This window comes from Sphaerodactylus townsendi, unplaced genomic scaffold (genome assembly GCF_021028975.2).
Source record: "Sphaerodactylus townsendi isolate TG3544 unplaced genomic scaffold, MPM_Stown_v2.3 scaffold_19, whole genome shotgun sequence".
Lineage (NCBI taxonomy): Eukaryota > Metazoa > Chordata > Lepidosauria > Squamata > Sphaerodactylidae > Sphaerodactylus > Sphaerodactylus townsendi.
The window spans coordinates 882295-905455 of NW_025950352.1; the positions used below are offsets into that span (position 1 = coordinate 882295).

At 52.0% G+C, this 23161-nt stretch overlaps 2 protein-coding genes across 2 annotated transcripts in view; one reads left to right on the top strand and one right to left on the bottom strand.

The window, feature by feature from the left end:
* Positions 1–245: 245 nt before the first annotated feature.
* LOC125425097 (testis-specific serine/threonine-protein kinase 5-like) lies at positions 246–19799 on the bottom strand. The gene is made up of 8 exons (XM_048482610.1): positions 19599–19799; positions 9134–9241; positions 6278–6480; positions 6062–6117; positions 5108–5240; positions 4737–4852; positions 3171–3353; positions 246–967 (listed from the first exon to the last, which is right to left on the bottom strand). The coding sequence occupies exons 1-8, from the start codon at positions 19797–19799 to the stop codon at positions 528–530; spliced, it is 1440 nt and encodes a 479-aa protein (XP_048338567.1). The 3' UTR covers positions 246–527.
* Positions 19800–22890: 3091 nt separating this feature from the next.
* MROH1 (maestro heat like repeat family member 1) overlaps positions 22891–23161 on the top strand; it is a 59734-nt gene continuing 59463 nt past the window's right edge. The window contains 1 exon segment of the mRNA XM_048482682.1: positions 22891–23032. The gene's annotated coding sequence lies outside the window, so the exon portion shown is untranslated.

Below are 23161 nucleotides of genomic sequence, written 5' to 3' on the forward strand. Positions count from 1 at the left end.
AGGGGTTGTGGCCAACCAAGAGGCACAAAAGGGAGCCACCAAGTGGGGAGGGAGGGCAAGGGGCTGAGGCCGGCCACCCAAAGGAGATGGCTGGACATTCCCGGCCGACTTCAGTGCCAGGCAGGGCCTGTGAGGGCAGAGCCAGCTGCTGCTGCTGGGGGACTCCTGGGGTGGGGTTGGGGGCACAGCCGCCCTTTGCAAGCACACGCAGATGGAAGGGGGTGAGACAGGCAGCCACGCAAAGCAAAGATACATTGATGTATATAGAGAAGCAGAATAACAGCGCTAGGGCCGCTGCGGTCGCTCCGGCAGCCCGACTGCCGCCTCCTCCTCCTGCTCAGTTCCACGGCTGCAGTGGGAGCCAGAGGGCCAGCCCTGCCCCGGGCAGCACAGACACTCCAGCAGGCAGGCCGGGGCTCGGAATAAGATTTAATAGCGCTCCCGCCATCCTGTCCTCCGGCGCAGGGTCAGGCCCCCCCGCAGGGAAGCCGCGTGGGCTCCAGAGGGGCGTGGGGCTGGGGCGTGGCTCACGGGCACGGAGTCATGGTGTAGAGGGAATGCACCTGCTTGGAGAGGCTGGAGGAGCCGCTGCCCAGCGCTGCGGCCCGGGCAGGGACCTTGTCCCCGAGCCTCTTGCTGGCCACGTAGGCGCTGGTGGAGAGGGTGGAGCCGGGCTTGCGGAAGTTGGGCAGGTGGTGGAAAGGCTGCAGCGTGGTCAGCAGGCTGGGCCGGTACAAGGAGAGTCTCGGGGGCCGCTCTGCCTTCCGTGGGGACGGGAGCTGGAGGACGCAACTGCCCGGGAGGGCCTCGGGGCTCTTCCTCTCCACCTTGGGTCTGGTGGCAAACGCTCCCGTCGCGGAGGAGGCCCGCGGGGTCGGCAGGGTTTTGGTTTCCTTGGCCAGTCCCTCGGAAGTCTTGGCTGTGCCCTCCAGGCCTGGGAATTGCGACTTGGAGCCTCCAGTCTCGGCTGCAAAGGAAACAGACGGGGGAGAAGGGTGTTATTCCCAAACGAGACTCTATTCCTCTGCATTTCCTGTTCATGGCTTCATCTGCAGATTTATGGGTCTGGATTATGGTGATTCTGTCTATTGGATCTCATGCATTGCCTCAAGACCCCCCCGAGAGAAGGAGAGAACCCCCCACAGACTACAAGTCAGCACTTGAAGAAGAAGAAGAGTTTGGATTTCTATCCCCCCTTTCTCTCCTGCAGGAGACTCAAAGGGGCTGACAATCTCCTTGCCCTTCCCCCCTCACAACAAACACCCTGTGAGGTGGGTGGGGCTGAGAGAGCTCCGAGAAGCTGTGACTAGCCCAAGGTCACCCAGCTGGCGTGTGTGGGAGTGCACAGGCTAATCTGAATTCCCCAGATAAGCCTCCACAGCTCAGGCGGCAGAGCTGGGAATCAAACCCGGTTCCTCCAGATTAGATACACGAGTTCTTAACCTCCTACGCCACTGCCACAGAATGGGAAACCTATAAGCCTCCCTGCGATGTAGGCCTCTTCCACAGAAGGAACCGTCCTTTCCACCCCCTGCACCTTCTCTGCAGCTTCCGTGCCTTCATGCAAGCACTGGGGCACCTGCTGGGAAAATGGGGTGGAAGCCGACTGCAGGGGGGGAAGAGGAGAGTCGCCCCAGAAAAGAGGCAGCCACCCGCGGTGGGGTGCTTTTGCCCCCTCCCTCCAGGTACCCCTGGCCCTGAGCTGCTGTGCCTTGTGCTCAGGAGAAAGGGGGGAGGCCTTCCCTTCACCCCCAATACACAAAGGCTGGCTGTGATGGGATGGTGCTGGGGAGAGGCACCCCTTCGTGTTCAGAGGTTCTCCTGTGATTTAAAAAGTTAAAAACGTACAATATTTGTAATTATACTTTATCTTATTGACTGTGTAGAGAATCACAGAGTTGGAAGAGAGCTCAAAGGCTATCCAGTCCAACCCCCTGCCATGCAGGAACACACAACCCAAGCACTCCTGACAGGTGGCCATCCATTTAAAAACCTCCCAAGAAGGAGACTCCACCACCCTCCGAGGGAGTGCATTCCACTGTCGAACAGCCCTGACTGTCAGGAAGTTTTCCCTGATGTTTAGGTGGAGTCTCTTTTCCTTCACCTTGAACCCATCACTCCTGGTCCTAGTCCAGTGGTGGCGAATCTATGGCACGGGTGCCAGAGGTGGCACTCAGAGCCCTCTCTGTGGGCACGTGCAAACATAGTGCCCCACCCACCCACCCGCACACACATATCTAGGCTGGCCTGGGCCGCTGGGCTCAATTATTAGCATTAAACCTAAGACCTAGTTTTGGGGAAGCAGTGTAGGTAACCTTGTCAAGAGCTGTTAAACTCTACTGATTTTCATGCGAAGAACTAAAGCACAATCCTTTACCTGGGAGTAAGCTTGGTTGCTGGCAATGGGGCTTGCTTCTGAGTAAACCCTCCTGGGTCGTGATTCACCCGTTGGAAGAGATGCACAGTTGCTTCAAAGCAAAGCCACCGACTACCACCAAGCTTACTCCTGAGTAACACACACTTCGGAGCCAAACTTTTTTCTAAACTAAAACCTCAGTATTCAGGTTAAATTGCTGTGTTGGCACTTTGCAATAAATAAGTGGGGTTTGGGGTTGCAATTTGGGCACTCGGTCTCGAAAAGGTTCGCCGTCACTGTCCTAGTCTCTGAGGCAGCAGAAAACAAGCTTGCTCCCTCTTCGACTCGACATCCCTTCAAATATCTAAACGTGGCTATCATGTCTCCCCATAACCTTTGCTTCTCCAGACTAAACATCCCCAGCCCCCTAAGCCTCTCTTCCTAGGGGCTCGTGTATGGGGGGCAGAATGGCGCAGAGGGGCTGAGAAGTCATGTGGCTCCTTTGGATGTGAGCAACTTATGTTGTACACCGCCCAGAGCCCCTCGGGGATGGGGCGGTATAAAAGTTTAAATAATAAATAAATAAATAAATAAAACTGCAAATGGGGTCTGTGTGTGAGTTGCGCAGGGTGTGCACCAGCGAAGGGCCTTCCGCCTTCTGGCGTTGAGTTGCCAAAGGTTCGCCTCTGACCTCTCCACACCCTCTTGCTGTGAGCATCAGCACTCCGAACTCCCACAGGTATGCGGGCAGAGCTCTCAGGGGAGTGAGGATGTCCCTCAGGTGGGCTTCTGCGTGGGGCACGCCCTCCCCTACCTTGCACTGCTGTGGGCTTCTCTTGGCTGGCGTTGCACTCCGGATGGACCCCGATGGAGCTCATCACCCGGTGGAAGATGGCAGAGGTGGCCGGCAGCATCCAGCGGTGGGTGGCCACTTGCTGCAGCCCCAGGCGGGCCGCTGGCTTCAGCTGCAGCAAGCCCTCGATGAGATTCTGGCACTCTGGGCGGAGAAGAGGAGCCGGCTGAGATTCCCTTCCCCGGGCGATGCACGGCCCGACGGCTGCTCACCTGCCCTTCCCTGGCGGTATCGCCTCCCACAATCCGGCTTCTCAGCCCCAGTCTTGCTCCTCCTGCTGAGGCCGGGGGAAGAGAGTTGGGCAAGCAGCTCGAGGCCAGGGGCTGTCTAAGGCTGCTGTGGATCAGCCACGGGGCGTGGCAGTCGGGGGAATGAGTGTTGTGGGCTTCCCAGGATGCAGGGCCATGTTCCAATAGCATTTTTTCCTGGCATTTCGCCTGCCAGCCACAGATGCAGCCCCCACAACACTCCAGTAACTCCAGCCATGAAAGCCTTTGACAAATCAGGGCTGCTCGGGAGGGATTTTGGACCCAGAACGTGGTGGCCAAGGTGGCCAGGCTGCCAAGAAGTGGACCTGCTTCCCCGGCGCTTGACAGAGCTGCACTGGTTTCTAGTGTGTCTCTTGGGTGGTTCTGGTGCTGGATCCCGCTCCGTCTGGGGAGGGGCCGTGGCTCAGTGGCAGAGCCTGTGCTTGCCCTGCCGAAGCCCCCGGGGCTGTGGGGGAGCCCGCTCAGAGCGCCACCTCGTCTTGGTCTCAGGAGCTCTCTGCAGACTGGCCCGGGAGCCCCCACTTCACTCCCTGGCATCGGCAGGTAAAGGGCCAGGCAGCGGGTGGCAAATTCCAGACAGCCTGGAGTGCTGCTGCCAGTCTGAGGAGGTGTCCCACACCTGGATGGACCAGGGGGGGGGGGGTCTGGTGCAGCCAAAGGCAGGTGTGTGTGTGTGTTATCCGGCCTTAATTGGTCCTGGGAGCAGAAGAACGGAAGGGCCGCCCCGTTCTTGTTCTGGAGGGCCCCTGCCAGAGGCCTTTCTTTGGGAGGGTTCTGCCAGAAAGAGGCTCCCCTCCCCCCCCCCCCGCTGTTGTGCCCCCTTCTGGACCACTCCCTCTGCTTCACAGCAGCCACCCCCCTGCTGACCTCTCCTTCGCCTTTTAGGCAGCCCTCAAAGCCTGCTCCTTCCTGTCCTGGCCTTGGGTGGGGGGCTGTTTATTCCCACCAGTGAAGGAGCTCCCTCGGTATGGGAGCGTCTCTTTCTTTCTAAACTGGCTGCGAGCAGCTCTTTTAAATGTTGCCGAGATGTCGATGATCGAACCAGGGGCCTTCTGCACGCCGAACAGAGGCCGTGCCCCCGAGTCCCAGCCTCTGCTTGGCATCAGTCCAAGGCCCCAGCTCAGCTGGCATCTGGGCAGCCTGCTCCTCTCTAGGCTTTGCCCATGCCACCCCTCCCTCCTCCCTGGGCAGGCCCCTCTGACATGCAGGCTGGCAGAGGTGGGAGAAGAGCGCCCGCCCACACCGGCTGCCCCCGTACCTGGCGAGATGGGCTGCCGGAAGGCCAGTCCTTGCTTGATCACGTGGATCATCTTGTGCGGTTGGCGCTCCTTGAAGGGGAGCTTGCCTGTCACCATGGCGTAGAGGATCACCCCACTGTGCAGGGGGGGAAAGGGCCAGAGTGGGGTTGGCACCCGACTGAGCTCACCAGGGACCGGCCACAGCGGGACTCCCTCCCCCCCCCCACAAAAGCCAGCTGTCGCCGCTGGCTCCTCTTGCAATGCATCCCCCCCCCAACCCTTGGGAGAAGGCCTGTGTGTGGCCAGACCCAGAGAAGAGGCTGCCGCCCAGCCCGCCCTTCTGTTTCCCGCCGGGCTTTGCCCTCCGCCCGCCTTCCTGCCCCGCACTCACAGGCTCCACAGGTCAGCCAGCTCCCCGTTGTACTTCTTGCTCATGAGGATTTCAGGGGCTGTGTAGGCCACCGAGCCGCAGAAGGTGCTCATGAGGGAATTCTTCAGGGAATAGCGGTTGGCAAACCCAAAATCTGCAGGGAGGAGCAGGCGAGTCTCGTCTCTTCACGCAACGTGTGATTGGTGTTTGGAATATGCTGCCACAGGAGGTGGTGATGGCCACTCACCTGGATAGCTTTAAAAGGGGCTTGGACAGATTTATGGAGGAGAAGTCGATCTATGGCTACCAATCTTGATCCTCCTTGATCTGAGGTTGCAAATGCCTTAGCAGACCAGGTGATCGGGAGCAGCAGCCGCAGAAGGCCATTGCTTTCACCTCCTGCCTGTGAGCTCCCAAAGGCACCTGGTGGGCCACTGCGAGTAGCAGAGGGCTGGACTAGATGGACTCTGGTCTGATCCAGCTGGCTTGTTCTTATGTTCTTAAGGGGATGCGGCTCATATCTCCAGAGCCTCGCTCTATAGAAGAGCCGCTCTGAAAATGTCGGCATTTGGGGGTGGGATCTGGTGCGTGAGGGGAACATGCGCTACGGGGGCTCTAGGCCCCTGTAGAGAGCCAGGGTCCAAATCTGCATTTTGCTATGGAGCTGGCTGGGCCTGCCACTCTCTCTCAGATAGCCTACCTCACAGGGGGGTTGTAGTAAGGATAAAATGGTGGCGAGGAAACTGATGTGTACAGCCTGAGCTCCCTGGGGGAAGGACATGAAGCCTGCTCCAGGCTGTTTGAATACACCCCCCCCCCCCGCTGCCTATATAGAGTAGAAACTCTGCTTTGATCTTGGCCATTCACAAATTCTTTGCTGGGCGGGGGGGGGGGGGTATTGCAAGGCTGCCCAGAAGTGGCTGTGAACAGCTTCCCCTCTCCACTCAATGCAAAGCTCCACAGAGAAAAACTTGCCTGTTAGTTTAATGAAGCCGCGTTCATCCAGCAAAACATTCTCGCATTTCAAGTCTCTGCAGGAAACACAAATGGCAGAAGGACCTGAGCAGCGTTTCTGGACAAGCAGCACGTGCCCCCGTGACCCTCTCTCTCTCTCCCTCTCCCTCTCTCTCTCTCTCTCTCTCTCTCTCTCTCATGCCCTCCCCAGCCGTGCCTGGCCCTCTCTTTCCTCACCTGTGGACGATGCCAACATTGTGGCAGTGCGCCACAGCACTGACAATCTGGCGGAAGAGCCTCCGTGCCTCCTCTTCCTCCAGCCCGGGATACTCCCTCCTGTCTGAGGTGGCGTTTATGTGTTCCAGGAGGTCTCCTCGGGAGGCCAGCTCCAGGACCAAGTAGGTGCGCTTGCTGTTCCGGTACATCTCGTAAAGCTGAATCTGCAGAGGAGCCCAAGTGTCCCGAGATGGGGCCAGAAGACCTGCGTTTGTCTCTCCCCCCCCCCCGCCCCACGCCCCCAGCTGCAGTGCTTCTCTCCACCCCCTGAGTGCATTTGCCATGGCTGGCAGACACCTGAGCGGTTTGGACGAGAGGCTTTGGAGCGCCAGAGAGAGAAGCTCCAACAGGCCCTCAGGCAGCACCTCTTCTGCCAGCGGGACCGAGGGCTGGGACTCCATTTCCTCCCGGTTCATCCAGGCTCTGGCCGTTTCCCTAAATGTGCATTATTGTTTATAGTCTGCCTTTCTCACTTGGGACTCAAGGCAGATGACCCGGAGTCAGTCAGTGGAGACAACTGGAGGGGGCATTCAGTCAACCAGCCAGAAGGATCAGGACTGTAGAATCAACCGGCAAGTCTCAACACAGAGAGTGAAGTCAAGCCGGCATCGACATGATGCATTGAAGGAGACAAGATGACAGGCTTGGTTCACTTGGAGAAGTTGCCTGCCCCGCACCGTGCGCCCCCAGCAAAAGAAGCAATTTGCCGACAGTGACTGGCCAAGAAAGACCGGCCTTCAAGGCTCAACATCCTGCATAGATCGTGTTTTTTTGCAGATACACAAAACTGAAATCTGCGGAGGGACTGGCAGGCAGAATAGGCTTCAGGGAGAGGTTTGTTTCTGAAGCAGAAACCCCTTTTCTTTTTGTGCTCTGACGGTCAACGTTCCTGGGTGCTGCTCTCTGGCCCTTGAGTAGGGAGTCTCCTTAGGGGCACGTGGACTACATGCACCTCCCGTTTGCTCCTGGGCATGGAGGGAGCAGTAATGTATGCTGTTTCCTACACGTTGTGACTGTGAACTAGACCACTGCATGTATTATGCTGTTGGGGTGTTATGGGGTTTCTGGGCTGTATGGCCGTGTTCCGGTAGCATTTTCTCCTGACGTTTCGCCTGCATCTGTGGCTGGCATCTTCAGAGGAACTCTTCTGAAGATGCCAGCCACAGATGCAGGCAAAACATCAGGGGAAAATGCTACCGGAACACAGCCGTACAGCCCAGAAAACCCACAACACCCTAGTGCAGTGGTGGCGAACCTTTGGCACTCCAGATGTTATGGACTACAGTTGTAGTCCACAACATCTGGAGTGCCAAAGGTTCGCCACCACGGCCCTAGTGACTCAGGCCATGAAAGCCTTTGACAATATATTAGAACAATATATTAGAACTTAGACAATATATTAGAATCTAGAACTGAACACACTTAAAACCGTAGAAATGGTGGTAGATTTCAGGAGAAACCCTCCCATCCTACCTCCTCTCACAATACTAGACAACACAGTATCAACAGTAGAGACCTTTAAATTTCTAGGCTCCATCATATCTCATGACCTAAAATGGTCACCTAATATCAAAAATGTCATCAAAAAAGCACAACAAAGAATGTTCTTTCTAAGCCAACTCAGGAAGCTCAAACTGCCCAAGGAGCTGCTGATACAGTTCTACAGAGGAATCGTGGAGTCTGTCATCTGCACCTCTATAACTGTGTGGTTTGGTTCTGCAACCCAACAAGATGCGACACAGACTTCAGAGAATAATCAGAACTGCTGAAAAAACAATTGCTGCTAACCTGCCTTCCATTGAGGACCTGTATACTGCACGGGTCAAAAAAAGGGCTGTGAAAATATTTACTGACCCCTCGCATCCTGGACATAAACTGTTTCAACTCTTACCCTCTAAACGTCACTACAGAGCACTGCACACCAAGACAACTAGACATAAGAACAGTTTTTTCCCGAATGCCATCACTCTGTTAAACAAATAATTCCCTCAATAATGTTAAACTATTTATTATATACTTATTATATAATTACTGCACAACTTTTTTCATCATTCCTATTACCCATCTCCTCCCAATTATGACTGTATGACTATAGCCTGTGCTGACATTTTATTTTACATTTTATTTTATTTTATTTTATTTTATGATTTTACATTTTATGTTTTCATTACTACTGATTGTTTCCTGATTGCTTACTAGACCTATATGACAATCATTAAGTGCTGTACCTTATGATTCTTGACAAATGTATTTTTCTTTTATGTACACTGAGAGCATATGCACCGGAGACAAATTCCTTGTGTGTCCAATCACACTTGGCCAATAAAGATTCTATTCTATTCTATTCTATTATCCTGTTCTTGCTGTATTGCCCTCTGCTTACGCAGTACCATTTTCTGGTCCAATACTTTCTACTTTGGTTGCACATGGCTGCTCCTTGTCCTGTTCACACTGCTTGCTCAATATCTCATTCCACTGATGGCCTTGACGTCCACTGCATCATCTGCCTTCAGCATCAGGAAGAAAGACAGACCATAAACCAAATAAACCAATCTGCATTCCCTCATTCTAGTCCCATTCTTTTTCCAAGGAAGTTAAAAGAAGCGTACATAATTCTCCCTTCCTCTATTTTATCTTCACAACAACTCTGTGAAACAGGTCTGGCTGAGAGAGAGTGTGACTGCCCCAAAATTATCCAGTAAGCCCCATAACAATAATATGTGGATTTGACCGCAGACTGGTGCAACTCTAACCACTGGCTGTCCAGGATCTACCCCTCCCCCCGCCAAAAAAAAGCAGAGCAGCTAAGAAGCTCACAACATTCAAGTGCTTGTAGGTAACGTTGAGGGAGTAGATTTCTCTAGGGAGGAACTTTTTGGTATATTCGACTGGTGCTTCTGCCGTGGAGATGATCTTTATGGCAACCTGCAAGCAGAAAGGGGAGAGTGAGAGTGCGCCCCCTCCCAAGACCCACCCCTCCCAATTCCCTGCCAGGCACCGTTCCTCTTGTGAAGGCCCACCAGAGTGGACTATTCCAGACCGAAATCAGATCAGTCTTGACTGAAGCTTCCAAGCACAGAACAATTTGTGGCACTGCAGATGGCCCTTGACTATCAATGGAGATCAAGTAGAGCGGGTGGCTAGTTTTAAATTTCTGGGCGTCATGATTAAAGAGGACTTGACCTGGGGCATTCAGACTGCCTCGGTGGTTAAGAAGGCCCAGCAAAGACTGTACTATCTGAGACTGTTAAGGAAACAACAACTGAATGGAAAATTCCTGGTGTCCTTTTACCGCTGTGCTATAGAGAGTGTCTTAACCGACTGCATCTGTGTCTGGTTCTCCAGTTGCACAGTGGCAGATAGGAAGGCGCTCCAAAGGGTGATCACTACTGCACAGAGGATTATCGGCTGCCCTCTCCCCTCCTGGGAAGAACTCTATAATTCCCGAAGCCTAAAGAAAGCCCAAAATATTCTGAGAGGCCCGTCTCATCCAGCACACTCTCTTTTTGAACTGTTACCATCCGGCAGGCGATACAGGTCTATCAAAACTAGGACAAAGGGCTTAGAGACAGCTTCTACTCTAGAGCTGTGGCTATGCTGAACTCCGTGGCTTCGTGTTGATGTGTTTGGGGCTGTGTAGGGATGGGTGGAGGAAGGGGAGAGTGAGGATGGGGTATGAGTCTGGAATTGTGTGCATCGAGGAATGCTGCTGTACATTTCGTTGTGCGTGCACAATGACAATAAAATGCTTATGCTTGTGCTTATACAAGCAGGAGAGCAGGGAGAGAGACCCGCTTTGTTCACCCCGCCTGCAGAGTCACACCAAGTTTAGACAACTCCAGGGTACAAAGTTTCCCTCTCCTTTGATCAGGAATAAGATAACCCACAGGGGGGATATATAGAGCTTTCCCCTGACTGTGAGAAAGAAGCAGTTAGTTGTTTGTAGCATTTTGTCTGAAGCCATGAAAGGATCTACTTTTTCTAAGGATAAGCACATCTAAGCCCACCTCGGAAAACGGAGAAAATGAAAATTTTCTTAGATCTTGTACCTCCAAGAGGAAAGTGCCCGCCTTGTTTTAAAATCTTTTAAGAGCAAGTTTTGGGCAGGGCTGGAAGAAGAAGAAGAAGAAGAAGAAGAAGAAGAAGAAGAAGAAGAAGAGGAGGAGGAGGAGGAGGAGGAGGAGGAGTTTGGATTTATATCCCCCCTTTCTCTCCTGCAGGAAACTCAAAGGGGCTGACAATCTCCTTGCCCTTCCCCCCTCACAACAAACACCCTGTGAGGTGGGTGGGGCTGAGAGAGCTCCGAGAAGCTGTGACTAGCCCAAGGTCACCCAGCTGGCGTGTGTGGGAGTGTACAGGCTAACCTGAATTCCCCAGAGAAGCCTTCACAGCTCAGGCGGCAGAGTGGGGAATCAAACCCGGTTCCTCCAGATTAGATACACGAGCTCTTAACCTCCTACGCCACTGCTGCTCCAGGACTGTGTTGATTCACCTCCCTTTTAATTTTTGCCCAGTTCTGCTGTATAGAGGAACACTGTGTGTGTACTTTATTCTCTTATTAAGCCTTTAGCATTTGAACACTGGACACCTGATTTGAGAACCACGTCTGCCTTAGTCACAATTTACCAACAGAGAAGTAAAGGGGTGGGGGAGATCTTGGTCCTCTTGTGAGAGATGACTGATTGATGTAATTCTTTGATACCCCACTTTGCATTGGGACCCAAAGTGACTTCTCCTCTCCTGCACTGCATTTTCACAACAACCCTGTGAGGGAGCTTAGACTGAAAGAGTGACTGGTTCGAGGGCGATCAGCAAACTTATGTGGCATGAGTAGGAATTCAAACCCGGTTCTCCCAGATCCTAGTCAACACTCCTGTACTATACTGGCTCTCAGTGGGTAGCGGCGGCAGAAATCCTGGGCAAGTGGTGTCCCCCAAGGATCCGTATTGGGACCATTGCTCTTTAACCTATTCATAAATGACCTGGAAGTAGGGGTGGGTAGCGTGGTGGCCAAGTTTGCAGATGATACCAAATTATGTAGGGCGGTGAGAACCACAAAGGATTGCGAGGAGCTCCAAGCGGACCTTGATAAATTAGGTGAGTGGGCTAAGAAATGGCAAATGCAGTTCAATGTAGCAAAATGCAAAGTGATGCACATAGGGGCAAAAAATCCAAACTTCACATACACGCTACAGGGGTCAGTGCTATCAGTCACAGACCAGGAAAGGGATTTGGGCGTCTTAATTGATAGTTCCATGGGAATGTCAACTCAATGTATGGCAGCTGTGAAAAAGGCAAACTCTATGCTGGGGATAATCAGGAAAGGAATTGATAATAAAACTGCAAGGATTGTCATGCCCTTATATAAAGCCGTGGTGCGACCACACTTGGAGTACCGTGTTCAGTTCTGGTCACCACATCTCAAAAAGGATATTGAAGAGATAGAAAAAAAAAGTGCAGAGAAGAGGCCACCTTGAGGATGATTGAGGGACTGGAGGCACCTTCCTTATGAGGAGAGGCTGCAGCGTTTGAGGACTCTTTAGTTTGGAGAGGAGACGTCTGAGGGGGGATATGATTGAAGTCTATAAAATTATGCATGGGGTAGAAAATGTTGACAGAGAGAGAATTTTTCTCTCTTTCTCACAATACTAGAACCAGGGGGCATTCATTGAAAATGCTGGGGGGAAGAATTAGAACTAATAAAAGGAAACACTTCTTCACGCAACGTGTGATTGGTGTTTGGAATATGCTGCCACAGGAGGTGGTGATGGCCACTAACCTGGATAGCTTTAAAAGGGGCTTGGACAGATTTATGGAGGAGAAGTCAATTTATGGCTACCAATCTTGATCCTCTTTGATCTGAGATTGCAAATGCCTTAACAGTCCAGGTGCTCGGGAGCAACAGCCGCAGAAGGCCATTGCTTTCACATCCTACATGTGAACTCCCAAAAGCACCTGGTGGGCCACTGCGAGTAGCAGAGAGCTGGACTAGATGGACTCTGGTCTGATCCAGCTGGCTTGTTCTTATGTTCTTATGTTCTTATGTAGGGGTTACAGAGAAGCAAAGAAGTGAAGGGCCTCGCCAGACAGCGGCCTGAGATGGCCACAGAGCTTTTGCACGCCCCACAGACACAAATTTGGCTCCAAGAGGACCACTTCACCAAAGGAGCCCCTGAAAAGTGTGCTCCGTGCGGGCAGGCAGGAGGTCTTGTACTCCTTGGCAGTTGGTCATTCATCCCACTCAGGACCTGTCTTGCATTTCTGCAAATTCAGCTCCAAGAAAGCTTCCAAACTAGGCAAAACAAATAAAGAAAAGAGGGTGCCCTGGGGGGGAAGCTATAGCTATAGGCATATTAAAATAGGCTCCAGAGCGTTACAGACATTGCTTTTCCTTAATACAACAACCTTTATTAGGCATATTAAAATAGGCTCCAGAGTGTTACAGACATTTCTGAAGTACAAATCAAAAGTACACTCAAAACACAGACAGATAAACTGTATCTAACATTGGACGTTACTTAGAAAATTCTGTCACTTGTAAAATAAATTTTGCTACTTTTTCCAAGAGCACGGCCTCTGTGTTATTTAACAAAAGCTCCACAACAGAACTGTCAAGAGTCTCTTTCAGATTTGTCTAAGACCCGCCCAGGAGAGAAATTCCTAATACCCACGTATCTCAGACAGTCAAGTATAATGTGAGCAAGAGTCTCCACTTGGTTTTTACAGTGTGGACAGACCCGATCCTGGAGAGGGATAGATAGGTAGCGACCCTTTGTAATGACCAATTGCTTTCCCATAAGACCCAGAGTTGTGAGCTTCTGCCCAGTGACACCTGAGCCCCCCCTCCCACCCCCCCTCAGAGAGGGTTTTCCTCTGGTGTCTCCTTTGTTATGGTGCCACCAGCTGGTCAGTTTAGGAATTTCCTGCCAAGGGGGCCAACGCTGCTCTCTTGCTGTTCCAAGACTCTTCCTTGTGCCCGTATCTCCCACTCCCTAGAGAAGCGACCACACTTGTACATTCCTGGGACATGAGCTGTCTAGGAACCAACCATCTCCTTATAGTGTCTGTCTTGAATGGACTGTGGAGGTCCATGACGTATGGAAAACTCCCAGCTGTTAAAATAGTAAAGAATTTATATTAAAAGGAAAAAGTCCCCCCCCCACCCACCCACGTGCTCTGAACAGCAACAGACTGAGCAGGGAACACTAGAGAAAGGTGCAAACGTTGCCTGTCTCTGAACTGTATCTATGCCGTAGCTGGCCTTGCTCCAAGGGAGGCCCTCTAAGCATAGAAGGTACAGCCACCGGAGAGCTCTTTGCTCCCTCGGCCTCTCTGTTCGGGCTGCTGCCACTTTGTCAGCTCCACTTGGCCACAGCGATGGTTGCGATGGAACCAGCCAAAGCAGACAACCCTACATGGACTCTGCAAAAGGAACGCTGTTCCCATCTTGTTTATTATCTTGGTCTCTCTGCCCACTCTCCATTGGCCATTCCACCTTTTCCTCTTCTTTTCAAAGACAGATGCCATCTTGCGTCCCTTCTAAGGAGGAGTCCCAGGCCTGCCAAGGAGAGAGGTGGCACCGTGCTTGTTCTTTTCTAGCTGAACATGTCTGCGTGGCCTGAGTGGGTGCCTGGGTGCCTGGGAAAGCCGTAAGTGAGGGTGCTTAAGAGATATATCCTTCCACACTGTTTCATGTTGACAGAGAAAACCTCCAAAAAATGAATGGGGAGATATCGTATCCCAAACGGAATGTGTTTGTCCACAAACTCATTGGTCAGTCTGTTTGCTGGTTTGTGTAACTTATCCCTCTTCTGGGAGAAGCAAACTGTGGGGGGGTCCTGATGGATGGGCCCTTTTTCTTGTTCATAAATTATTGCAGAAATATGTCATGTTGTAAGCACCAAAAGTTTAACTATAAACTGTAGATGTTTGTTTTCAGATAAGATGAATTCAGTCCTGTTGGAAATCTGGGCGCTGTCCTGACACAGCTTCTGTCTCCCTGCTGGAATGTAGCTTTGTGGTTCCAGGCCATGAAGAGTCCAGGTGCTCAGGAGCAGCAGCAGCAGCAGCAGAAGGCCCTTGCTTTCACATCCTGCATGTGAGCTCCCAAAGGCACCTGGTGGGCCACTGCGAGTAGCAGAGTGCTGGACTAGATGGACTCTGGTCTGATCCAGCAGGCTAGTTCTTATGTTCTTATGAAGAGTCCATCTTTAGCAAAGGAACCTCAGCCACAAAGGGCCACTTTACTGCTGTCAGTGGCTGGTTATTCAGAAGTCTCAGGCATATACCTGTGGCAGCAGGGCAACCAGGAGCCTCAGGGACTCTGTCCCAGAATTGTTCTCTCCCTGCTGGGTTGCACAAGAGGAGCGGATCCTTCCTTCAGCCCATAATATCTGTTCTGGTAGCTTTCAGCCCAGTGACATAAATCAGGTGGAAAGGAGGCCGTCTGGGAAACAGGCTCCATTTGCATCTCTGTTGGGATTTGGCAAGTGTCCATCACACAACTGAGTCAGGAAAGAGTTAACTGTTTGTATGTTAAGTAGATGGTGAGGTCACCGCTTTACGTGAAGGTCAATTGATTAGCCGTTGGCCAGGCTGGTCCGACATTATTAGTGAACCAGAAAGCACATATGACCAAAGTGATAACTTGTTTCCTTTGTTCTGTTCTGTAGACCGTGTGAGACCATGTGTACCCTGTTTCCCCGAATATAAGACATCCCCTGAAAATAAGACATAGTAGAAGTTTTGCTGAAGTGTGAAATATAAGGCTTCCCCCCAAAGTAAGACGTAGCAAAGTTTTTGTTTGGAAGCATGCCCGACAAACAGAACACAGAACAATAAGACATCCCCTGAAAATAAGACATAGCGCATCTTTGGGAGCAAAAATTAATATAAGACACTGTCTTATTTTCAGGGAAACACGGTAGAAAGTAGTTTTCATCTGCATCAGCTAGCAGGCTGCTGGCTGGCTGGAACTGATAGAAAGCATTTATCTTTTTGTGACTTTCTTCTATTACCATAGCTGGTAAAGTTTTTCTCTTTTTTTTTACAGCAATTGAGACTCTGTTTTCTTTATTTGAAGCTCTGCTTAATAAGCAAATATTTCCAATAAACTCTCTGAGTAGGGCAGGAACGTATTCAAGAGTGAGAACATGGAGAACGACTTACAGGCCGGGAGACTGCCGTAGAAGGTCCTAGAAGTGCGGTGTGGGCTTTGCTTAAGCAGGCTCACGTTTTCAAGGAATGCAAGATGGTTGACTAACTACGTTGCCTTCGATAGGAACAAAGGCTGCTCTTTGGTTGGATGGGGTGAGGGTGGGGAGCGTTGGTTTCAGCACCGTGGATAGCTCCTGCATTGCCCAATCCGCTCCGACTGCCTCCTTCTGGAGCACAGCAAGGAAGCGAGAGCCCCCCCCCCCCCCAGCTTCCAGGGCTTTAAAGGCTGAATTATTCATGGGGGGGTTTCAAATTCAGCCAGTGCAAAAAGTTGCCTTGAAGTTCCATTTCCTCAAAGGCTCTCTTAGGCTTGCTTTAAACACGAGGCTGGCGACGGGGAGGACTTCCCTGGGAACTTGGCACGCGGGCACCATCTCACAGCAACGAGGCTTTTGAGCATCCAGGCTCGCTCTGCCGATAGAGCACAAAGCAGCAGAGGAAAGATATGCAGGAGAGCTGCGTTGGAACTCAGCGGTTGCAAAAGGACAGGCGACGCTTGGAAGGATACGAAGGCGTAAGTGTGATCCGGCCTGGCTTCCTGACCGTCAGGGCTGTTCGACAGTGGAATGCACAACCTCAGAGAGTGGTGGAGTCTCCTTCTTTGGAGGTTTTTAAAGAGAGGCTGGATGGCCATCTGACAGGAGTGCTTTGATTGTGTGTCCCTGCATGGAATGGGTTTGGACTTGATGGCCCTTGGGGTCTCTTCCAACTCTATGGTTCTATGGCCTCTCTCACAGTGGCTCTCCTCAGTTTGTATCTCAACTGGCTGGTGTTTTAGCAGGCGATTCCTTAGACCAGTGACGGCGAACCTTTTCGAGACCAAGTGCCCAAATGGCAACCCAAAACCCACTTATTTATCGCAAAGTGCCAACACAGCAATTTAACCTGAATACTAAGGTTTCAGTTTACAAAAAAACGGTTGGCTCCAAGGCATGCGTTACTCAGGAGTAAGCTTGGTGGTAGTCGGTGGCTTGGCTTTGAAGCAACTGTGCAACTCTTCCAACAGGTGAATCATGACCCTAGGAGGGTTTACTCAGAAGCAAGCCCCATTGCCAGAAACCAAACTTACTCCCAGGTAAAGGATAATGCTTTCTTTGCATGAAAATCAGTGGGATTTAACAGCTTAACAGGGTTACCTACCCTGCTTCCCCAAAACTAGGTCTTAGGTTTAACGTTAATTGAGCCCAGTGGCCCAGGCCAGCCTAGATGTGTGCGTGTAAGGGGAGGTGACTCTGTTTGCGCGTGGCCACAGAGAGAGCTTTGAGTGCCACCTCTGGCACCCGTGCCATAGGTTCGCCACCACTTCCTTAGACTGAGGAACCAGAGCTCAGGCAGAGGAGGCCAGAAAGGATTCTGCCGGTTCCTCAGCAAACGGAGCTGCTGGCCTGAATGGTACAGTGCAGCAGATATCACACTGGGGTTTCCCTTTGCTTGCACACTGCGCAGCATTGAGTAAAGGAAGGGCCCTCTGACCCTGAGACCAGTCCCGAGTTGAGACTCTGAGGTCTGAACCTCCGGAAAAAATCAATATAATTACATGGTACAGATATCTCTTGGCAAACATTCAGAGAGGGGAAATATTGCCACAGTTTTTAACTGGTCCATCAAGTTGGAATAATGCATGTTGATGCTTTCGCTGGACTCAGAAGATATTAGGTTTGATCTAATTCCACTGAGTTCATTTGAGTCATATAATAATGTTAATTTCTTCTCGGTTTCAGTTGACCAAATAATGTTTTTTATGATGTTAGAATCATCAAGTTGGAATAATGCATGTTGATGCTTTCGCTGGACTCAGAAGATATTAGGTTTGATCTAATTCCACTGAGTTCATTTGAGTCATATAATAATGTTAATTTCTTCTCGGTTTCAGTTGACCAAATAATGTTTTTTATGATGTTAGAATCATTAAGTTGGAATAATGCATGTTGATGCTTTCGCTGGACTCAGAAGATATTAGGTTTGATCTAATTCCACTGAGTTCATTTGAGTCATATAATAATGTTAATTTCTTCTCGGTTTCAGTTGACCAAATAATGACATGATGTTAGAATCATTAAGTTGGAATAATGCATGTTGATGCTTTCGCTGGACTCAGAAGATATTAGGTTTGATCTAATTCCACTGAGTTCATTTGAGTCATATAATAATGTTAATTTCTTCTCGGTTTCAGTTGACCAAATGTTTTTTATGTTTTTTATGATGTTAGAATCATTATATGGAGGAGTGTGAATGACTGATTCTCTGCTATTAGTTTTGGTCTGTAAGAGAATTTCAATCGGGCAGCGATCACTTTCTGTTCTGTTACCGATGGCAAATGAATCAATTATTTTTAAGGTATAATTTGTGCAAAGACCATAGTCGATTACACTACATCCCTGCGAGTTTACAAATGTAAACTCATTAGAGTATGTGCTGTGTCAGTTAAATTGCTAACGTGAGATTAGCAGGGCCTCAGGAGACCACTGCTACCGAACAATGCGCTGCCACGTAACATTTGTGTCATGCCTTTCACATACAAAACATTTAGCACATACATGTGAAGCTGTCCTGGTCTCTACAGAACATAGGTGTCAAACTTGTGCCCCTCCAGATGTTATGGACTACAGTTCCCATCATCCCCTGCCAGCATGATGCTGGCAGGGGATGATGAAACTATGAATCCTTTATCTGGAGACTGACATCTGTCTATAGAAGGTTAAAAGATTTACATCTACTGTGACGTGAGCCAAAAGAAATGGAACGGTTGGGATAAGAGTGTCAGTTGCAGAGAACAGAAAATGAATGTTATGCTTTGTTAAAGAGGGCAGTCTTGGGAAAGTACCCACCGGAGGAGGGACAGGGGTGGGGCTGCAAAGAATGAGGCAGGGTCCAGAGACAGGGAGCGACCATGGTGGGATTTATTGTTAGTTCCTTAGAGATGATGACATTGCTCCAAAACTAATGGCAATTTGCATATGGACCCACTAAGCATTAAAATCACAGCTAATTCAGAGCGGTAAATTTTTAGATGGAGCCCCCCAGCAGTCAAAGCAAAGAGAGACTGTGGATTCTGCAAAGGAGATGGAGAATGCTTGTGAATGAGAGTGAAGAGGAATAACTCTTGGGACGATGATGACAGAGGAGGAGCCAGAACTGCTGAAAAGGGCAGCAACTGACTCAAACGTCCAAGAGTGGGTGCTTGATCCGTTTCGGGGAGTGGGGAGGTGTGTGTGGGTTCTTTCTGACCTCTGAAAGCAATGCAGGATAGGCCCGGATTAAAGGGATTATTATTGCCATTATGGAACCCTGATCAGATGATCTGCTGTTACTTCTACTAAAGGTAATTTGGCACATGTGCGTCAATATGGAATGATTCCAAAACACAGTTTGGGTGCCTTCCTGTTGAATCTGGGAGGCAGCAATCCATGGCTCAGTCTGACCCAACCCTGGGGGTCACTACTGCTGCCAATCCCCTTCCCCCCAAAGAAGAAGAAGAGAAGAAGAAGAGTTTGGATTTATACCCCCTCTTTCTCTCCTGTCAGGAGACTCAAAGGGGCTGACAATCTCCTTGCCCTTCCCCCCTCACAACAAGCACCCTGTGAGGTGAGCGGGGCTGAAAGAGCTTCAAAAAGCTGTGACTAGCCCAAGGTCACCCAGCTGGCATGTGTTGCAGTGCACAAGCTAATCTAATTCATCGAAGAAGAAGAAGAAGAAGAAGAGGAGGAGGAGGAGGAGGAGGAGGAGGAGGAGGAGGAGTTTGGATTTATATCCCCCCTTTCTCTCCTGCAGGAGACTCAAAGGGGCTTACAATCTCCTTGCCCTTCCCCCCTCACAACAAACACCCTGTGAGGTAGGTGGGGCTGAGAGAGCTCCGAGAAGCTGTGACTAGCCCCAGGTCACCCAGCTGGCGTGTGTGGGAGTTTACAGGCTAATCTGAATTCCCCAGATAAGCCTCCACAGCTCAGGCGGCAGAGCGGGGAATCAACCCAGGTTTTCCAGATTAGAGTGCACCTGCTCTTAACACCACACACCAAGCTGAAACAGGTTGGCCTGGTGAGCAGAAGCGTGCTTACTCAGTGCTCACCATAGGGGTATAAGCTTGCTCCTGGTCCGAGGCCAGCTTAGCCGTTTCATGTTTTTCTTGGGTGGCATAGCCCAGGTAGACTCTGGAGAAAGCTCCCGAGCCGATCTTCTTTGAAGACAGGAGGTAGCCGTTCTCCTTGCTCTCCCGGACCTGTTCCAGGAACATCCTCCGGTCAGCCTCGCGCTTAGAAAAGCTCTTCATGGCTTGGAGTGGTGCTATGGTGAGAGGCAGCACCACAGCCCCTGCTGAGATAGGCAAAGCAGCAGCAGCGTCAGGAGCAGGGGCAGTGCCAACAGAACTCCAGAGTCAGGAAACACATCCCCATCCGAGGAAAGGAGGGCTCCTAAGCTAGGGGGGCTCTGAGCAGCGCCTTTCTCATCTTTAGGATTAGAAGCCACCACTGGCCACAGAGAAGGAATGGCGGGGCCCCAGGTTCCCTGTTGCTCTTCAGATGGAGGAGTTTCCACAGTGACGAGGGACGGAACGGGGGTTCTAGAACTGAAGCATAACAACCAGTTTTAGAACCTCCGACCTGGGTGGGGGGAGCAGATGCAGGTCCAAAGCTGACGGACGGACGGCAGCCGGCCACAAGACTGCCCAAAAAGCTTACAGCCCACAGAATTACTTCCTGGGAGAACCGTCAGAGGCAGGTAAAGACACCTGCGGGTGTAACAGAGATGGTGGCGTTTGGCTGGATTTAGTTTTACTGCTATCAAGTCAGCTTAAGATCCCCCTTGGTTTCTCAGGACCATCCTGTGGAGCAGGGGGAGTTGTGGTTGTGTAAGACACCCCCTCCCTCCAAATCAGGTTGACTTGACTGGGGATTGGGGCCGAACTCCCCACATCCAGCATAGCATCGTGGTTCAGAGTGGCAGACTCTAATCTAGACAATCATGTGTTGGAGTGCATACACTAATCTAGTTCACTAGATTATTATAATATTATTATTATTATTTATTAAATTTATCAAACGCTGCCCCTAAAGGGCTGATCTACTTCAATCTCCTGCATGAGCTGCTGGGTGACCTTGGGCGGTCACGAGGACCTCCAAACCCTTTCAGCCCCACCTGCCTCACCAGGTGTCTGTCATGGGGAAAGGAGGGGAAGGAGTTTGACAGCTGTTTTGAGACTCCCAACCTCAGTTCTGCCAGAAGCGATCCCCTGGGGCAGCTGGGGGACAACTCCGCGTGGCCCACTTCGCCCTGGCTGAAGCTCGGATGCCACGAGCGAAGGAGAGAAGGTCATGCTTGCTAGATCTTGTACTCCATTGTTCTGGTGGCGCACTCCAGATGTTCTGGACACAATTCCCATCAGCCCCTGCCAGCATGGCCAGTGGCCATGCCAGGCTGTGAAAAGGCTCTCCCATAACATCTGGAGTGCCAAAGGTTTGCCACCACAGGATTAGAGAGAGCAGAGCTGTGGATGGTGGGAATCAACGGGGCGTGTGCAGACGTGAGGAGTGGGATTCGTGAGCTCAGGTCTTCCTGCGCAATCCCGTGACGTTCTGGGGGATCCTTTCTTGCCTCTGCCAGGCTTCTTTTAGCCTGGTCTTGGAAGCCAAAGGCAGCGCTGGTGGCCGAGGAGAGGGTGGGGAACGGGCCGGTGCTCCTGAGCGCTCTTGAGGCTGCTCTGGAAGCAACAACAGGTCCCCAGTAAAGCGGAACACCAGTGAGAACACATGTTTGCCCTGTGCTCTGCCAGCTGCACTGGCTACCAGTTGAATTCTGGATCATGTTCACGGTGCTGGTGCGGTTAACCTTTAAGGCTGTGAAGGGCCTGGAGCTGCCATACTAGCAGGACCACATCCCCCTACACCGCCCTCCCCTGCCCCCCAGGGAGCTTTGCTCTCCTTCTGGTAGTCCCGGGCTGGTCCCAAAGATAGCCAGTTGGCCTCAGCCAGAGCCCGGACATTTGGGGCCGTCTGAACTCTCTCTCAGCCGCCGGCAGGGCCCTGCAGGGTCTCTGTAAGTTCCGCAGGCCTTGCACACCGGAGATGCTCCTGCTGACCCCCAGCCCAGCCCAGCCCAGCCCTCCTTCTCCACTGAATTCGCATGGTTGGCAGGAGAGAAATTATTAGGCTGATTTGGGGGCCTGAAATTGTATCTTGAATTGTATTACTTCTGCTGTCGCCCTCTTCAGAAAGGGCCATTAGTATGGGGGGGGGGGGAGGGAGGAGGCGTGTGAAAATGTGAATATTTTAAACTGCCCGCTCCATTTTATGGACTTTGTTGTGTAGCATTATTGCTCTTGTAGGAGCCGCGTGGCGTAGTGGTTAAGTGGCTAAGACCACTCACATGGTCAGGAGTTCGAGCCCCCTGTGGGTCAGATATCCTGGCAGTTGGCTCAGGGTCAACTCAGCCATCCATCCATTCCTTGGTCGGTAAATGAGTACCTAGCTCAGGGGTAGGGAACCTTTTACACTCAAAGAGCCATTTGGACCCGTTTTCCATGGGAAAAGGAAACACTTGGAGCCGCAAATAATTTTTGACATTTGAAATAAAGATAACACTGTATATATTGGGTTTTTTTACCTTTCACTCCGCTCATTCTGAGAAGCGCATGGATGTGTCCGCCCTGCTGCCTGCAGGGCGGGCAAGGATGGGGCCAGTGGCTTGGCCTCGCCGGCCGCCGGGAAAGCACCCGCCCCGCTCCAATGGGGCAGGCGAGAGGGGAAGCCGGCGGTGCGGCCCAGCTGGCTGCGGGCAGTGGTACGCCTGCCCTGCTGCCTGCAAGGCGGGCAAGGATGGGGCCAGCAGCTCGGCTCGTGGAGCCACAGAGCAAGAGCAGAAGAGCCGCATGCGGCTCTCGAGCCGCAGGTTCCCTACCCCTGACCTAGCTCATAGCTAGGGGGGAAAGAATAGTCGGGGAAAGCAATGGCAAACTACCCCACAAAAATGGTTTGCCTATGAAATCGCTGCTTGCAGTGGGACCCCAGGGTGTGTGTGCGCGCGCGTGTCTGGTGGGGGGGGGGGAGCTGTGCATTTCCCGCAGTGTGTGCGTCTGTGTCTGGCGGAGGGGGGCTGGACTGGATGACCCTGGACGTCCCTTCCAACTCCCCCCTTGCACTTGGTCGAGAGGGAAGTTCAGCGCCCCTCCCGACCCCAATAGGACCTCGACCAGGCTGCAACCGTCCCGCCCCCACCCCCAGAACACGCCTCTGTGGCTCCAGACCGGCCCCGCCCACAGGGAAGGGGCGTGGCCAGCCGCGCGAGGCTCGCCTCCCGCCCCTCCGCCCGGGCCTTGAGCCGTACCGCGCACGCGCGCCGCCGCCACTTGCAGGGCCGCCCTCCAAAGGGCCGCTCCCCCAGCGCGCCGGGCGGGGCGTCCGAGGGGCGGGGCCAGCGGAGGCCGGACTCCCCGCCCCCGGGGCCAGGTGAGGGGCGGGGCTTTAAAGACCCGGAAGTGTCGCCGGCGCGCCGATGGAGCTGCGACAGGTGAGGGGGGCAGGGACCCCCCAGGCGCCCCCCGCTCCCCTCCCCCCGCTGTGCTCCCTGCTGGGCTGGGGGGCCGCCGAGGTGGGTGGGGGAGAGGGAGACCCCCCTCTGGAGACCGTCCGTCGGTCG

Excerpts from the sequence above, each read along its gene's own strand:
- LOC125425097 (XM_048482610.1), bottom strand. The coding sequence starts at position 19,799 with ATGAAGAGCTTTTCTAAGCGCGAGGCTGACCGGAGGATGTTCCTGGAA. Across the intron at positions 9,242-19,598 it reads AGCAAGCTTATACCCCTATG|GTTGCCATAAAGATCATCTC; the intron begins GTGAGCACTGAG and ends TTCTGCTTGCAG. Across the intron at positions 4,853-5,107 it reads CTGGCTGACCTGTGGAGCCT|TGGGGTGATCCTCTACGCCA; the intron begins GTGAGTGCGGGG and ends CCCCCTGCACAG.